Source organism: Centruroides vittatus, unplaced genomic scaffold, assembly GCF_030686945.1.
Source record: "Centruroides vittatus isolate TY-2023 unplaced genomic scaffold, ASM3068694v2 scaffold_944, whole genome shotgun sequence".
Taxonomy (NCBI): domain Eukaryota; kingdom Metazoa; phylum Arthropoda; class Arachnida; order Scorpiones; family Buthidae; genus Centruroides; species Centruroides vittatus.
This window is the reverse complement of record NW_027122722.1, coordinates 1,425,025-1,444,841: the sequence shown is the minus strand read 5'-3', so window position 1 is coordinate 1,444,841 and position 19,817 is coordinate 1,425,025. Positions and strand designations below refer to the sequence as shown.

General features: G+C 30.2%; 1 protein-coding gene across 1 annotated transcript in view; it reads right to left on the bottom strand.

The window, feature by feature from the left end:
- LOC136990533 (genetic suppressor element 1-like) overlaps positions 1 to 19,817 on the bottom strand; it is a 128,413-nt gene that overhangs the window by 45,507 nt on the left and 63,089 nt on the right. The window contains exons 3-5 of the mRNA XM_067288936.1: positions 10,977 to 11,213; positions 10,567 to 10,754; positions 9,771 to 9,961 (exon numbers count right to left, since the gene is read on the bottom strand). Coding sequence (XP_067145037.1) covers positions 9,771 to 9,961; positions 10,567 to 10,754; positions 10,977 to 11,213 — 616 coding nt within the window. The remainder of the gene's footprint in view (positions 1 to 9,770; positions 9,962 to 10,566; positions 10,755 to 10,976; positions 11,214 to 19,817) is intronic.

Sequence of the window (19,817 nt, the reverse complement as noted above, 5' to 3'; positions counted from 1 at the left end):
ACAATTATTATGACTATATTAAACAAGAGATGTTTGTTTTCCTACTTAAGGTTTTTACTTCCTACTTTAAGGTGATACACTACTATGATTAATGTGAGATTATTATAATTGAATTTTTAATCAAAGAATCTTTATACTTCAAAAGTCAAATTTTGGAAAGTTTCCAAACTTTTGACCAAAGTCGAAAACATGACTAGACACAAAAATACTGGTGAGATTTAATTCTCTAGATGATTTTCAGTTGTCTCTGTTTAAGTTCCTCATCTGTATATTAAATTAATTATAAAATTTGAATTTAAAATTCACCAAAACTATAAATTTAAATGTCAACATAAAGATCAATAATTTCTCCACATCAAAATTTGATATTATTCAATATATGTTCAGTTGAATCATTTTTAAAAAATTGTGCATTTAAAATACTAAAACAATTTTAAAATTAAAATAGCAAAGATTACCTTTATATGTCTTCAATCAATTTTTAATTATAATTATCATCATAACTATTTAAATTTCCATAAATTTAAATTTTTAATATTTATAAAAAAGAAGAATTTATTGATATCAGAAAAATACAATAAACAAATTGTCATCTAAAAGTAATAATATTTTATTCCAAAATTATTTTAATAAAAACATTTGCTTCAATTCATTTAAAGTATTTCTTTAACACTAATGTGTAAAATCTGAAGCACTCTAAATTATAAGAATACATCATATTTATATAAAACACTTCCTAATAACGAAATCATTAATTCATAAAATTTATTAGTTTATGCAATGTTACAGTTAATATAATGACTGTCAACAATATTGGCACACACTCAAAATTAGTTTTATTAAAAAATCATTATATAAAGTTTAACTATTTGTTCAGAAACTTACTTTTATGCTATTGTAAAATAATTTTATTCATTTTAAAAAGGACTACTCAATCAATAAAGTAAATATTGCAATTCAAATAACATAAATTATCAATAAATACACTTACAACCTTTTAAACAGCAAAAATAGTATTTAATATTGAACATTTTTGGTCTTATTAAAAGATTGTCGTCAGATTAAGACGAGTTCTATCAAAAGTTGCAAATTCAATAATTAAGAACACAAGAAAAAGAATATAATTAGAGAATGCCAAAACATTTTGCTGCTTGAAAGATTGTGTGTAAAGCAACAAATACACTCACAGTCATCTATTTATCATAAATTATCAACACTTATTGATAACCCTAAGAAAAAAAAATTTAAGATATATTAGAATAGATATTTCTTTTTACATTTAGCATTTAATTATTTTATGTTAATTACAAAGTGCAAATTTTTACACCTAGATAGACAAAATCTAGATAAGTTATAAGCTTCAAACATTATTTAAAGTACTTTAATTTTTTCAAAAATATACAGGATATATTTCAAAGAGAAAAAATAGATGAGAAGATATTATTATTCTGTAGTCAGGAATATTTTAAAATCTCAATCTTCCTTGTTCTAATTTTGCACATGTGTAGTTGTAACTTAGAGTAAAAAAATTTAGAATTAAAGACTCAATTATTATTGTTATGCATATAATTAAAAGAATTATTCTATCTATTTTTTTTTAAATTGAGCAGCATGTTTTTTAAAATGAATTTCAATTAGATAAACAGTTATTTCTTTTATAAACTATAGAAACAACTAACTTTTCTTCTGTATCAGCACTATATAAATAATATGTATATAATGAAAAACTTTTAATAAAGCATCATATTCTCTCAAACAAAAGTATTAATATATCAATATAAAAGAAAGCTGAATAAATTGTAATTCCTATTGAATATAAATGTCTTTGTCAGATGTAAAAAGAACTAAGATATTGCCATTTACTTGGATTATTTTCCGAGTTTAAGGTGTGATAGATATTCTTATATAAAATGCTACATGTAAAACTATAAAACCGAGTATATCAGATGTTTTGCAATGTTGAGAAATTTGCAATTTTGAATTTTAAAACATTCTACAGTTTATATATATTTTTTATTTTGTGATATTTTCAAATAAAAGAGTATATGCGAATGTTTCTGTTTACTGAAATGTTGTTTGTAAAAGTCACAAAGTGCAATGTAATTTTTTTTTATACCAAATGCTTCGTATGATTTTTATGTAAACTATATTTTGATACTATATATTCTATAACACACAAAAACAACAACCAGTCAAATATATATTCTATAGTTATGCAATAGCATTATATTTACATTAATTACATTCAACTCAGATTGTAAATTTAATTTAGATTATTTTTTAATTATTTTAATAAAGTTTTTATAAATTTCTAATTAATCATTATCAACTAAGTAATACAGTCAATCCAGGGCTGTATACAGGATTCTTAAAAGAGTAGGGTTTTAGAAATATACACTATTTTTTCATAATGTACTTTATTAACATTTACAACATAGATACATAACACAGTACAATAGACTAAGAAGAAAATGAACAGCTACAAAGTAAATATACTTTTTATTAACATTGCAACTCAAACAGAAAAATGTTACCAAATGGCAGGGGTTTACCCTGTGAGTACAGCCTTATATCATTCCTTTCATATTTCTTCCAACTAAAAATATTTAAAATTAGAGGGAGAGGGAGATTTTGCAATTTCTGAAAAACTTATCAATGAAATTAAAATGCTCATAGTCAAAATTTTATTTTAATTATTTTATAAAGTGTCTTGCAATGCCAAATCATCTTTGGCTTTCAGTTAACAATGAAATGAATGTTATTTTTCTCAGTGTTAAAATTTTATCAATTTTCTTTGGTTATAAATTCTAACGAGAACGTCTATTTAAGCTTGTTAAAACAAAATTCTTCCAAGTAAAATGGCAGGTTAAAAAGAAAAATTGAATTTTTTGAAATTGTCTTGTCAATTCTTTTGAATTTAATAGATAATAAATGGTTTTTTAAAATGTCAAATTAAAGAATGCAAAAATAGATTCTAAATTATGCTTGTCACTATTACATGAAATTCTGTTCAAAAATTTCTGATAAATGTTCATTTTCTACTTGAGTGTAAAATTATTATAAAACAATAACTTTAAGTTCATAAGCAATGTTTTGTCTCTATTGTCATTAAATATACATCAAATCTTTTATTTCTATAAAATAAATAAAAAAAATATTTTCATATAAATTTATATAATTAGCTGCTAATCTATCAGAAAAATAATTAGAATAGAATTTTGAAGCAAAATCTTATTTAAATTTAATACGCATTTAAATAATAGCTAAATTACAACAAATCTCACAAAAACAGAATGTTGTAAATATATCTAATTTTGTTTTTATTTGAAAATGAGATTTTACATCAACTTTCAAAACAAACTTAATATGAAATTGCACCTTGAGATTTTCTATCAAAATGCTTTTCTTCAGTTTCTAAAATACATTAGAATTGTTATCAATATTCATATATACAAATTATGCATTGAATAAAACTGAAAATTTTGTAATAATTCATTTTAATAATTTTTTTTTTACCAGAAATTCATTTCAAATTATTTATTAAGTTTAAAAAATTTAAATATTATAGTTCAATTCTAACACAGAAATTAGCAATAAGAAAACAAATGCTGTATATCCTAGAAGTGCAGTTACGAAACTGAAGTATTTTATGCAATTTTTCCAAATGAAGTACTAGCTAGCACACCGTAGTGAAAAAAAGATTAATACTTTCTGGATGATTTCCTTAAAAAACTTGATAAATCACCACACTTTCCAGGCTGTTACAGAATTATTAGACATATAATATTCGTATTAGCTACTAATTTGCTACTGTTCTGAAGGACTTAGTTAACTTTTAAATTAAATAATTGTGATTTGATAAGAGACTTCTTTATTAAACCAATATGTACATTTTGGGTTCATTAATAATACCCTTTATCAGTTGGTTTGTTTTTTTTCTCATATACATTTGTACGTTTAAACTGTACTTCCTAGTAGCAAATTAGTGGCTATTAAAAATAATACATAATAAAACAGCACAAGAAGCAAGAATAATAATTATTAGATGTGTTAACATTTAGTAAAAAATAAGTGAGCTAATATATCAAGTTGGTATCTTAAATAAAATACGACTTATTTAATTAAGGATATTTACTAAAAAATATTAGTCAGAATTAAATTTTATTGTAATCTTTGGTGAAGGCTAGAGATTCTGAAAGTATTAAAGTTTTTATTTTAATTGAACCACAAATAACAGCTAAAGAACTGTTGCATTTAAAAATTTCGAACAAGTGACATTGAAATTTCAATTCTTAAAAAGAAGTTTTTTGATTTGCATTTAATGAGATCTCTAATAGAGAGAATTCTTGTCATACAGGCGTTAGATTACAAACAAATATCGCTATATTTACAAGCGCTTTCGACAAGATTATTTTCATCTTCTTCAGGTCGATAAATGCGGTTTGTAATAAATAAATGTTTGTATTCTAACGCCCGTATGACAAGAATTCTCTCATATTAACAGATCGGCATGCTGTCAAATCTTGGTTTACAGTTATCTCTAATAGAAATAATTTATTTCCTGACATTAATTAACTTTAATAAAAATATATTTAAATGCATATTGATAGTTCATTTATGTATTCTATCAAAATTGGTTACCCTTACAAAGAATAAATCAACCTTTAATATCTATCAAGGAAAAAGAATTACAGTATAATGTTCTACTTTGAATAAAAAAACAACGTTCATTTGTAAATTTTTCTCCTCCTACTTATTAAGAGCTGATTATCCTTGTTTAATAATTTTTTATTAGTGTCTTTGACAGCTTATATGTTTTTATATATGTGCGACTCCAAATGTATGAACGCCATTTTATCACTTTAAATCAATAAACACCCAACTTCATTTATTGTCTTAAAAATGAGTGTTTATTGAATTTAATGAAATGTTGTTATTCTTATTATCTTATACAGAATAGCTCAATACATCTGGATAATTGAATAGTAAAGATATTCATATATAAATGCAGCTAGTACCTTTACAAGTATTTATGATATTACTAAATTATCTACAAGACTTAATAAATTTACTAAATATACTTATATATCATAGAAAATAATAATATATGAAAAAATATATAAAGTAAAAAAGAATTACTTCTATTATCTGTATTACAGAAGATATTTAAATAAATTTAATTGCTTTTATTATCAGAAGACAATATTTTGCTTGCTTGCACATAAAATATATTAGTGCTTTTTATTTTTTGAAAAACTGATCATAACATCTCATAATAAAAAAAACCCAAGGAAAATCACAATTGCTTTGTATAAGTCTTATTATTTCAAAGTTGTGTAAATTAATATAATGCATTTTCAAGTTATAACAGTGATGTTATAACTTGAATGATAAAAACTTAATTAAAATTTTAACTCAAGATATCAAGAGAGTTGAATCAAATTGCAATATAATGAAATTAAAAAAAGAAAAACTATACAAGCAATTTTCAGATAAATTTTTACAAAATGTTTTTTCATAGCCAAATGATTGCCTTAAATACTCAGGCTATAAATCTGCTAATTTTAATAATTAATACTAAGTAATTTGCTACTAGAGGTAGACATTCAGCACCATCTCTTATCTAAATTAATAATTATAATTTAAATAATTTATTAAATAATTAAAATCACCTGGAAGAAAATATTGGGCTTCAAATTGTTAATATACTTATAAATTTTTTTCTTATGTTACAAATTTTATCTTATATTTATTTAATTATAAATTTCTTTTAACTTTACTTTATTTGTATAAAATATGTGTTGTAAAACTGTTAAGTTGATATGGTCTATATATACATAAGTATCTAATTATCTCCACATTTTAATGTATTACTATGAAATAATTGGTTTTCATTTACATGAATCTTTCTATACACTAATTTATTTATAGATTGCATTCCTAGAAGGTTCTATTTTATCTTCTAATTTTATAAACAATGAATTTGGTACCTATCTCATTTTTTGTATTGAATTATAGTGTTACAATTTTTCATTTATCCTGCAGAATATGCTTAACGCATGTGTATTCACATAAAAAAATTTAAATATTTCCCGAAACAAAGACTATTTTAGAGAATTTATTTGCATTAATTTTTTTTAACTAACTGGAATAATTTTAATGACTATCTGAAATTCTAAAATACAAACACTAAATAAGGTCCTTTGTTGTTAGTCAGAATTTCATTCTTTAAATCTGTAATTAACAATTAAATGATAAATAATAGGATTTAGGCATATCATATATATTCATTCTGATGAAGACATATCAATTTTTATTTTATTTTATGCTAAACTGTTAAAATAATAAAGTTAGTACCAGTAGTAGATAAACTGATTTGCAACATTAAATCCTCTTAACTTTTATTAATGATGATAAAATTTTCCACATTTTTGATGTGTTAATTACTTGCATCAAAAGCATATCAAGTTTACAATGAATCATTACAACTAAACAAATTGTTTACAATACAAACTGTTTATTTAATTGCAAACAGATAGATTTCAGAGATATAAAAATGTCATTGGCAAACTGTCATTGTCCTACTTTGTACTTTTTATTTTATTTTAAAAATGATAAGACAAACAAATCTGTAAAGAATAAATCAAATTGAAATAAGAATCCTGAATAAAATGTATTTTAATATCTAAAACACTTAAATGAAGTAACTTTTTTGAAAGTATACAACACTTTCTGAAAGAATCTATCCTAGCTAAGCTGAAAACATTATTTAAATATTTATTGAATAATCAAAAAGAAAAATTTCTAAAATTACAAATTCTTATAGTATGAAATTTCAAAAAGGAGAATAAGCAAAGTTCTTGAAAATCAATTATTTTTCAAGTGAAAATGATCATTATGCCTAAAAATGTCTATATAATTTTAGTAAGAAAAATTATTCAGCTTTTGATAAGTTTTAATTGAAATCTTCCTGAAAAATACCTTATACTATAAAAATATAATGCTATACAGAATACCCAAATAAAACAAGATTTGATTTAACAAACTAACATAAATGACTGTAGCTTAGCTATAAATATGAAATGTCTGTTTCTACTTTCAGATAACAGAAAGCTGTCACAGTACACAAAATAAATTATCAGCTGTGTTATACTTATGTAAACATATACTAGAACAGAAATAATTACAAAATTTTTTGCAGAAAGCACAAAACCAAAAATTCATTTTTCTCTCTCACTTTTTTTTAATAAGGAAAAGCAAATAAAAAATATCTAATCAAGTAGTTGCTTTAAAAACAAAGCATTATTGCCAGATAATTCCAGATGTGACAGTTCCACTCTATCTAATAAGTGAAGCAAATAATTTCTATGATTAGAAATATCACCAGAAATAAATTGTAAATTTTTAATTCTACATTTTTGCTAATGTTAGCATTATCATTGAAGAATATCTATGTTTCTGGAAAGATTACAAACTAGACACTAAAAAAACATGCTATTTCTATCATAATGAACAATTAGATATTTGTGAATCAAACAGCATTTCAAAGAACAGAGACAAAGTTTTTTAAATTGAATCATCACTATATAACTAAGTTAGAATATCTTTTACTAATACATTCTATCATCATGTTTTATCAACAGAGAAATTATAGCTGCATATTATTAGGTTGCAATCCTGAAAAGCAACATTTTTATGACTTTTTATCTTCATCTTATCTCATCCTCACTACCATTGTAACTTGTTTTGTGCTCTTTCCACTTTTAAAAAATGCTTTAGAGAAGACCAATCTTTAATATTTGAGTGAAAACCTTTATCTATTTCCTTTTTTTTCTCCCTTCAATCATCATCCCTCATAGAAATAATTTTTGCAGGTTCTCATATCTTACAACATAAAGGAAAGTTATTTTAGTTATCATTTTCAAAGAAATTCTTCTCTCTCCTATTGTATCCAGTAGTGCTTCATTCTTTTTCTTCCTGTTTGGAGAATTTTCAACATCCTTCTTAGCATTCACATTTCAAAAACATTTAGTTTCTTTTTACTTTTTTCTAACCAGGATCTATATCATGTAAGGGAATCAATTACAAATACTATCTACAACGTTTCTGTCTTGCTTTTATGCTTAGTTTATCATTATGATTTTATTATATTCAGTACTGGATACTGTTGGAAATACTGCAAAACATTCAAAATGTGTTAACTGGAAAAAATTACAATTTACACACAGTATGTAATAAATAATTTCACAACTTATAATGGTACATTGTTTAATTCTTCCACATAGTTATTTTTGTCTCTTCAGCCTTCTAAACTATTTCCTACATAATTAGAACTTCATGACAGATAAAGCACTTTGAGTTGCTATCTAAACATGACTGAAGAGAGTTCACAAATCATCTTATACTATTGACGTATCAAAGTTTACAGAAAATAGAATTTATATTGAAGAACAGCAATTATCTGACAGAAACATTATTGTTAAACAGGCTAGTACTTTTCTTACAGAGATACTAATAATTATTTTATTTAGAATAGTTAAAAATCAGAACAATATGGAATAATTTTTATAATATTCATTAAAGCAATTTTTTGGTTTCATCAATGGATACATTTTTTATTTTATATTTGGAAATGTCATTCTTAACTTATAACTAGCAGTTTGAAAATTCAAAATTTTTTAAAAAGAAACTAATACCAAAATTATCTGTATTATATATTGTTTAATATCAAGAAAGTTGTTTTTAATTTGTTTCTTAAAATATGACTTATATCCTTTTGTTTCATTTATTAATTGCTTTTAAAAACATTAATCTGAATTTGATAACTTTTTCTAATCACATCAAACTGTTAATTATTTAAGTTTTCCATGTAAAAATAATTTCAAATATACAGAAAGAAAGAAAAAAAAAAAAACTATTACAGTTTGCAGAAAGTGTCAAATAACAATTATTCATTGAATGATACAACCTATCTAAATGTTAAACCATTTATTATTCTATAAATTTGATTATTTCTGACAATTTCAATATACTCTAAATTCAACCATACAAATTTTATATTTATGTAGTGTTTATCTAATTTTTAAAGACATTTATCATGTATCTATTATAATTAAATTGACAAATTAAATAAAAAAGATGAAGTAAAAACAGTAATAAAAGATAAATTTACTATTACACTATATACATGACATGGCTGTCAGTTACATTGTGACTATCCATATTGCTAATAAGATTAAATAAGAATTTATATTTCTGTAAAAACAAAATAAATATGTAAATACAAGAGAATATAAACTACTACAAACAGTATTACATGTTTCATTTATTTCAGAACATTAAATTTCAAATCATAGTATTTTATTTGTAAAATTAGCTGCTTAAATGTGTTGTTGTTACTCAAGTATGTCCCTTTTTATATAGAATAAACTAATTCCAATCCTTCTCATATTTATTATAAATTTTTTAAGTTCTTAATAAACTTATAATATTAATTCAGATACAAAACAAATAAATAAATTTAAATTAATATTTAGTAACATTTGCATAGAAATAATAACAATTTATGCAGGTTTTTACATCATAATTTTATAATGTCTGGTTAATTTCATTAAACATAGCCTTGTACATACATTTTAAAAACAGATCCTCCCTAAAGAATTTTACTTGAAATTATTATACCAATCATTTTGAAACTGATACAGTTTTAATAAGTCAGCTGGGAATAATTTTATCATCAGACATACATTAAATGTGTATTAAGAGCTTACCTGAGTTGGCCAGGCAAAGAAGATGGTACTGAAAAATCCTTTCCAGTAAGAATGTGGTCATTACGTTTTTCAAAATGAAGTCCCAATGGAGCAGGTTTTGTTGCTTCTAACTTTAGACTGAGTGGCTCAACTAAACGATCATTAGTACCTGCATTGCTGTTTCCTTGCGAGAGGTTTGTTAATTCGATAGCCTATAGGAAAGATAATTTGTTTTGTTGCTTTTGATAAAATTTTTTTCTTTTGCAAAAATTAGTGATAAAACTATAAAAGTAACAAATACTGAACAACAACAAATTTGTTATGTATACTAGCAAGGTTGAGGCCGAAGTTTTAAATGCAAAAACGTGTACGTCGGACGTTTGGCGCCGCTTTCCTGTAAGCCTAGAAGTTTGACAATGGTATTTGGAAAGTCAGTGGAATCATGCTCGACATTCCAAACGCCATTGTCAAACTTCTAGGCTTACAGGAAAGCGGTGCTGAACGTCCAACCTACATGTTTTCGTGTTGAAAACTTTGGCCTCAATCTCGCTATTATCTAGAATGCATAAAAATTATAGAAATAATAATTTGCATTTAAAAATTTTAAAATTAAGATAAATATTTGCCATCAATTTTTATATAAATTTGTTAGCTGCTCCTTCAGCAACAAACTTTTCAATAAGCCATAATAAGAAAGTCCAAAAGTGCATAAATATTTGTCTTCATTATTGCAAATGTTCCATCTGTGAATAACTTTAATTTAAAGAAATTAAATTAAATTCTTGAAATTTAAATTTACATTTAATAATAATAATACCTTTCTACTATCTACAACATGACTAATGTGCTCTTGACTTGGTGCCATTGTAACTATAGGAGGAGAACCCAAAGATATGGTTCCCTGAGAAGTACTGAAATAACTTGATGCAACTGGACGTTTTGTTGAAACTGATTGTTGACTTTGAGTGGGAGAAGAAGTTGGAGTGATTGGTGAAAGTTCTTTCTCTGTTTTTAAAAGAAACAGGTTTTCATAATTATTGAAGGTTTTTGTTTTTATATATCATATTTATACTTCTCAAATTAATTAAAATAATACTCCAAAACATATACAGATTTACATATATATTATATATGTAAGAAATATGAAATTGTGTTTTATAATACAGTCAAAATGTTAACTTGGCACCTAATTATTAAGAGAAGAAAATTATTAAAAACATTACAAACCAATGGCTGGATCGACAGCTTGTTTTGCCAGTTTGCACAGAGCGGCTGCAAAACTAGATGTCCTTGTGGCTGCTAGAGTCGGATTGCTACCTCCGCTGAAAGTGGAGAACACGTTATTTGCATGTGATGGTACTTGAAGGGGCGAAACTGCAGCCATAGTTCTTCCAGGAATCTTTTGAGAATTTCCATAGGGATGATGAACTGTTAATGGTGGCGGCTTAGAGCCATGGGGTAACCCTAGTAAAATTAATATACTTCAAATAAAGTTTTTTATTAGGATATAAGTTTTAATATATAATAGTGTGTGTGTACATATGTAACAAAATGTTCAGTTTATAAAGTTAATTATATAATAATTTATAAATTTATTTATCACACCTTATATATACATTAAAATTTCCTTAACCTACGATATGCAAAATCTGCTTGACTCTGTGCATTATCAAATTCTGCAACTCTTAACAGTACACACAAACTTAAATGTAAAAATAACTTTTAGTTAATGATGCCAACTTAAAAATTTTATTATTAATAGAAGTATAGGTATAATGAATGTTTCTGTTAACTGAAATAAAGTCTTGTGTTCAAGATTGTCTGACTTGAAAGTCAAGCACACTCGAGGTACTTTAAATCTCGTGAAGTAACAAGTGCACTCAACCGAATAACATGCCTGACAACAGGGAGACAAGATATACTTCATTCTCATCATCTCACTTGTTTCATGGACCAGAAATAAAACTTTGAGAATCCATAAGAATGGCTGGCTCTGTGGTTGAGAAGGATACATAAATCTTGATGAACTGCAATTTGATTGACATATCATACTCCAAGATAAAAATACTGCTAATGTATCTACTAGATTACTATATATTGATTCTTCTATCTAAGTCACAAAAAATTTTAAATTCAATTTGTTTTCAGTTCTATTTTATAATAAAGAATTTTCTCATAACTCTATTAAACATTCAATTCTACAATTAAAATATTCATGACATTTAGTTGATGTTATCATTGCACCACAATGGAAATTAAGTTCTGATTATTTTCAAATTAAACAATGGAATTAAATAAATAGTTTAACTTTACATAAATGCATGTAACGTGTCATCAAAACTTATAGTAATATGTATGAAATAAATAAATATAACCAATATATTGTAATTGTTACTTTCCCCAATATTTGTGTAAATGGGTTTAACTAAAACAATCATATTCAACGATTCACTTTGTAAAATAATCTATTTAAAGTATGTTCAAGTTCTAAAATGTTTTCTAGATTTACTTTAAATTTTTTAAAGAATGTTTTCAGTAGTAATTCTTTCAACTTCTAATTTATGCTGATGATCAAAACAAATTTTTGTCTTTCATTTTCAGTACTATAAATTCTATGCAGTAACATTAATATTAAAAAAATTAATTTTGAAAGTAAACTAACACAAAAAAGAATTCAATTATTATTTAATGCGATCAATCATTTAGTTAAAAAAGAAATATTTTATGAAAAATTTTAAATCTTTCAGTTTAAAATAAAATGTGAAATTAAATGCCCTTTTAAGAATCATTTTTTGAAATTAAAAACTGCAAAAACTTTTCTTATAAGTAGTTATTAATTAAAATAGATTTGTTGTGTAGAACTGATGATTATTTAAAACTTTGAAATTATAAACATGGTCTGAAATTTACTGTGAAAAGTTAATGATAAATCGAGCATTCTGTATGCTTTGTGATTATCTTGAAATTAAGTCAGTGGAACAATGAAGCTTACAAAAATCCCATTAAATTTCAAGAAAATATATTAAATATGACAATAATAAAGCTGCTGATTTATTGATTATTTAAAATCCTATAGTTATAAATTATATTTACTTATAGTTCAGTTTTTTTAGAAAATAAAATATTTCGTATTAATATAAAGTAAACAAATCTTCATGTATTTATTAAAATAATTTTTAGTATATTAAAATTTATTTTAAGTAAATGATAATTAAAAATTGCAGCTGCATGCTATTTATGATACAGATTTACAGATGTATACATTTATTAGTAATAAATGCAATTCTAATTTTTATCAGTTTAATTTTAAAGTGAAGCGAGAAATATTATGCCAGTTATTCAGTCTCTCTTATTTCAATATTTCAGTGTTTGAAGTGCAACAGTGATGAATACATTTGAAGCAAGTGGAATGACCCTATCTTAGTCATTTCCACTCATGCTACAGCACTTCAACCACTCTCCCCAAAGCAAATTTACCACATTGGTACTCAGTAAATAGATGAGGATATGTGATATCATTCAGCCTCCAGCTGTTGCCGGCAGCCATTTTAAAATTAGCTCTCCAAACCAGTAGCACAACTGCAGTTAATCTCTCCTCGTACCGTGATCGGAAGCATTACGGCAGCAGGCCACCATCGCACCGAATGCGGAAATATTTCTTATTGTGAGAACTTTAACAATTGCAGAAGACAATTAAATTGAAATTTAATATTGAAAATAATTTATTAAATTTACTCTAAAATATAATTTTAAGATATCTTAAAATTGTTATTAACTTTTGATTGGTTTAAGATGAAATTCAATATACAGAAAAGTTGTAATATAAAGTTATCCTTCATAAACGAAACATTTCTATTTAGAAGCAATAATATTTTAATCCACAACACACCACAAAAAATACTAACAATAATTAAAGTTTTTTGAGAAACAATACATAAGAAACACAACATTTTGTGAATTAAATAATTTCATTATTAATATTAATATTATTGATTTTATGATCTGATAATCAAAGTCTGACCTTGTGAGATACAATAAAATAAAATGAAATATGTGGAAACTATTAGATAAAGGAGGAAAAAACAATACATTATCTAAAACAGCTAGAAATGAAGAAAAATTATTTTTCCTTTATCCATCAAAAGAAAGTAAGTTCTGTTTTTGCAGACTTATTGATAAGAACTTTGAAGATAAATACACAAAAACCTTCATATAACATCCCAAATCTGGATGGTTTTCTTCTATTAATTGTGTAATACCATATTAATATAACTGATGAAAAATCTCAAAGTAGATTCTAATATTTGTGTTTATGAATTAAATAATCTCTAAAATCAGAAATTAAAAAGTTCCAGTTATACCATATTTTGTGAATAATAAACAGTACGCAAATTTATAAATCTATACCTATGCAAATTCATTTTTACCGTCTTAATGTCCATATATAATAAGTATATAGATAAACATATACTGTAAATATAGAAATTGCAATGACAGATTATTATTAGAACTCTCAGACTAAAATTCTAAGAATTTAATTCTTATCATTGCATATTTCAGAATAGTACAAACAAGTAATCTACAAATCCAAATTCTGTCTTATATTTAATAAGTTTGATAGATATATATGATATGAAATTCACCTTAATTAATTTAATAAAAGCCAATTATCTAATTTATTGCAATTCAATTTGCTTTGATAAGTCGACGAATCAGTCTGCCAACATCAAATCAAATCCCTTTATTTCGACTTAGATTATATTCTATTGCAGTGTTATAGTTTTTTTTTTATTCCTTTTTACTTTCTTCCAAAAAAATCCAACAACCTAACTTTTGTTTTCTCAATTTTTATTTTTTAATTCGTAGTCATCTCTATTTTTCTTAAGTTCATTAAGCTCTTCAAAATGGAGACAAAGGAAACACTTTTTTCATGTTCTCCACTGAGGTTGTTTCCCTTTGCAAGATGTACTTTCTAGGAATAAGTGGAGGGGAGGAGGGAGAAGGGAAGAGAAAAGACAGGAGCTAAAAGGGCAGGGGAGTTAATGACTAGATTTTTGTTTCTCTTAGATGTCGTCGTTTAATTTTCCGGGCCGTGTCGAGAGATACGCTGCCCGCTGCGCTGCCCGGAGGCAATCGAGGAGCTGCAACCCATGGAGAAAAAAATTTCCTACGGCATAAAGAGAATAAAAAAAACCCAAGCCATCACAATGAAACAAGCAACCGGTGTCACCAAAACTGTATTCTCCCGATTGTTAATAAAAAGGATGCTAAATTTAATTACTAAAAATTAAATGCCAATTAAATAACTCACCAAAAAAAAAAAATCCACCATAAACACTATCAAGCCTAACTGTACAAAATATTAAAAACTTAACATGTGTACAGATCATTTTTGGTAAAAAATTAATTGTAAATTTGAACCCTAATTTCTTACTGTGTGTACTTTATAATATTTTTAAAAAAGCATTTTAAAAAATGTTACAAGATCATTATCAAACAAAAGAATTTATAAAGGTTAGAATTTTCGTTTATTATAAAGCATATCTAAATCGCATTATATCTATTCAAAACAAAACGACACATAAATTTAATATGCGGTAACTAAGGTCAAAAGCCGTGACACAAGGAGAACAACTAGTCACCGGGAGGTAAGCAGTAATAAAACTTAATTAGCTTCCTTTCAAAATGTAAGCAAACTTCGCGACGTACGTGTCAGCAAGAATCAAGTATCCATTAAAAAAGAAGGTAGATTTTTATACCACTTTTAGAGAAAAAGTGCCGACTGGTACGTCGTAAACGAATCCATCTGTCACCACAGTTGGCACGTAACACTCTTCCGTCACCTTGGACGAGTGAAGACGATGTTAATTAAATCCGTGACGTCATGCACTGATGCGGTTTTAAAATCCGAAAAGAGAAAAGATGTTGGAAAAAGTTCCTCCCGACTAAAGTGTCTATCATCACTTTTTAATACGACGCCTCCGAAGCCAGTTGGTCCTTTCGTACCTCCAACCGATCCCAACTTCTACTGGTACATTTTTTTTATTGTTATGTGGCAATTTTACAGTCGGACGTCGAAAATAAAAGGCATCAGTGTCTTTGCACTGCGACATCAGAGACGTGTAGGAGGAAATGCTTTGCCATAGATTGTTTCCAGTCTAAATAACCTCCAGAGATGTGAAAATAAGCAGCTATAGAATGGTATAAGAGCACAGTTTTCCTTTCCAGTACCTAAAAATCGAACAACATTTGGAAGATCGGCAGTGCGTGATACGGAATGAGTTACACTTTGACTCGCAGTTGCGTCACGTCTATCGCGTGTAGCGTCTCTTAATAATATTAGATTGTCTTTTTCGAACACGAGGAATTTAAAAATGTATTTTAACGAAAACAAAGAAAAATAATAATAATAATATAAACCGCACACACAACGCGTAACGGGCGCATATTGTCTTCCAACCCGCCGGACAGCATAAATCAGATAACAAAGAAAATAGGCCTACTTCAGTACATATACTCTAAGTATATTTTATCGGAGAACTTGAATTTAAACGACTTTAGGATTATTTCTAAATATTCTTCGAAAAATCTAGCAATTTCCTAAAGCAAAATTCCTCTCCCCTGCCTGGAAAAACGTCACTAGAATTTCGACACAACGAGCGTTATGATAAACTTTGGGAACGGCACCATCTGCCTGCCTTCTGGTGGTCATAGAGAAACAAGAGCAGGTGTTCCGAAATCGTTGTGGGAGCGGGAGGAGGACTACAGCCCAAAGCGGTAATCTGTTATTGCTAATCACAACACCTGTGTAAAAGTCTCCCATTTCTAACGTAAATCATGAACAATACACAGAACAGAAAAAGTACGATGTAGGAAGGGTGAACGTTAAGCGATTTCGCAATTACAGTGGTAGTAGTAAATAGTAATCCGCAGTGGGTACGAAAATAAAGCGAATGTACTGTACTTTCCTCGTGCTTGTTACTCCGCTCTTAATTATAAGTGGAGACATAGCCCAGAAAGAAATGCCCGATTCCAAAATGTTAATTCCAGAGAGCAGGTGTTTAGACTGTTATAAAAGCAGCTGCAAGGGAGTTTTACATTCGTCGGGCCGGGTAGTGCCATCGAAACAAGATTGACCTAGCAGCGGCGGCAGCATCGTTCTTAATAACCGGGGGAAGGGGGTCGAGATAGGCGGGGGGCGTCGTATCACCTCACGGGAGTCAGCGGAATATTTCGAGGTCGTCCGTCCCTCTTCCAAGTGGAGGACGCCCTAGAAAAACGTAATACATTCGAAAAAAATATCCAGAAGCACTCGATAAAATCTACTCCAAAACGAATTAGGCATTTCGCACGGAATTATGGATAAAAGAAAGCAAGAGAGGAGGAAACGTAAAACAAAATCGTATATTTTCTTCCCCGCCAGAGAGTGGCGACTTCTCTGAGAGGTTAACACGCACGCACACAAAACACACACAGCGGTCGCCATGGTAATGAAGCGAAGTTTTTTTTAATCCCCGGAACGATTATGGAATTGAAGAAGAGTATTAAACAGCAACCTATGACGAAAACCGACGCGAACAAAAGTCACGTCATTTTTTCTATCCTTTATCCGCAACTGAAAATTCGGGCAAGCGCCTGCTTTTCCAATCAGCCGGAGAACGATAAGGAGAGAAAACCGTTTCATTTTATTATTTTTTTTAATCGGTTAGATCTCTTTCTCTTACCTTCTCTCACTCGACGTTCGTTACGTCGGAGAGAGTTGCACTCATTTAAAACGGTTGCCCCGGTAACGAGCGAGACGTGAAAATTCCAATTGTTCCTACAACGACCTCCTTTCCCCCTCCTCCCCGCATCGCGTAAACGCGTTAAACGTTACGAGAGCAGCCATTTTTAGAGCGCGACATCAGCAAAAAGTTTTTACAAGCGATCGAATTTATAAGAATGCAAATGTAAAAAAGTATCGACAAAAAAAAAAGAAAAATCGATGCAGTTTGCCGGGCCGGACTATTAAACCTGACGGGGCGAAAGTTTCTGCCTTTATGTACCTCCTCTCGGTTTTTCGGGACACCTTTCCGTATCAAACGGTACGTTGCGAAGCACATAATTTGGAAGACGGGGCCGGGCGGTCGGTGACGTCACGGCCAAAAAGACCTGTAAATGACTAAGATAGATGACGGACGACGAAACGAGTCGTCCACGCCTACTCCGCACCGTATCCCGGCAACCGATCCCGAAAACTCCTCCCACGACAGAAATCCAATGGACGAGTGCGAGGAGACGTCACGGCGCGTGCAATTGTCGCCTACTTTAACAGTCGATAGCATTACCGCACGCGCGCGGTTTAATAAGGTGAGGGGAGAAAAGAATTCATCTCCGGAATCCGCGCCAGTGCCGAGACGTGGCGCGTTTTTTGGTGTAGCAATCGGCTAGATGGAAGCTGCCGAATAAGGAAACTCTACCGGAGATGGCGATAAAGCGCCAAGGAACGGTTGGGTTACTCTACGGGGAAAGCGATACACCAGAGACGACGAACGGCCCCCTCACGAATATTCCTCACGTGTGCGTTCGGCGCCGGCCAAACGGAAGGCGATACGTCCCGAAGCCTGCAACCCGGAGCACTTAGGGGAAACGGGAGCCGGTCTCTCGAGAGTGGCTCCCGTTCGAGAGGAAAGATTTACACGGAACAGTAGTAGAGAGGCGGAGGCGGCATCACGCCCCGAAGCGCGGCAGATGCGCCCCGGCGGTCACGAACCCGGTTCGACTACAATACGTTTCGCCAGATTGCCGCCGGCGTTGCAACTGGGCTAGCAGAACTGGGTTAATTCTACCGCCGCGGACCAAACATGGCCGCGGCGGCCGCCCAACGTCTTATCTACGGCCATTGGGCTAAATTTAATATCTTTATCGGCTGGCGTACGTGATGTTTTGCAATAAATAACGGCACCGGAGCAGCTGTGTCAATGTTTGTCGACAATCAAAAGTACAAATCCCCGATGGTGACACGTAGGTTCAACGACACTCGATGGCGTGAGACTCGGCGCGCCGCGTAGCAACTTGTCCGGAGAAGTGGACCGGGAGCGGGACTCTCCTCTTTCATCCGGTTCCGAGAGGGGCGTGGACTCGACCCGACCCGTTCGTTACCCGCACGCGGAAGCGCCCGAATTCCTGTTTCTATCCTCCCGGTCGAGGAAGGGCGCGACGCCGTTCGGCACCGCCGTTCGACGAAGATGGAGGCGCGGCGGAGATTCAATCCGCGCGAAATATTAACCGGACGCCGCATGGCGTTCGAACACGAGCCGCTCCCCGCCGAACCGGTGGCAGAACGTTAAAGGGTAATCCGCGATTAGGCGAACGACACACGTTCCGGCCGGCTGGCTTCTCCATCCGAGGACCTTGACCCGAGCAGTCAGATTCACAAAAGACAGGAAGTGTAAATAACAGCGTAGGAACACATTCTCCCACATATAAGGAGGCTGACGGGTCGTTGGAGAATCTAAGACGTAAGGGAGAGGGAAAGGGAGATAAACAGGTCTTTACCGCGGGGGGTGGCAGCCGAGGTGCCAGCTGTCGGTTACGTCACCACTGCGTCACCGTCCGACCGAGGATTATTGTTAAGATTCCCCTTTTGACAATTCGGTTTGTCGGCTTTCGAGACGGCCCTCATCTTACGTAAATTACGTCGACTTGGGGAAGATCGACACGAGCGGAAGGAACGACCCGGCTTCGCTCCGTTAAGTCGAGTATGAAAAAAAACAAACAAAAAAGTAGTAGACAGAAAGAGACGGAGAACGGAGGAGACAAAGTCTGGCACTCACCTGAGTACAGAAACATGATCTAAATACTAAAAAAAATCACTCCGGGTCTCCTCGGACGAGTAGTCTTAACCCCGACATGACGGTCTCGAGCGCGGGTATGACGGGTATCCTAGCAACCGCCGCACGAAAGAAGAGCGACCGGCTTTTGTGTGGAGCTGCGGCGATATCGTCCGCCTAAAAGCGGTCAATTTGTCAACCCGGGCATCTCACAGACATGGCGTCGGCTTCTCCATCTCGGCGCACACACACACAA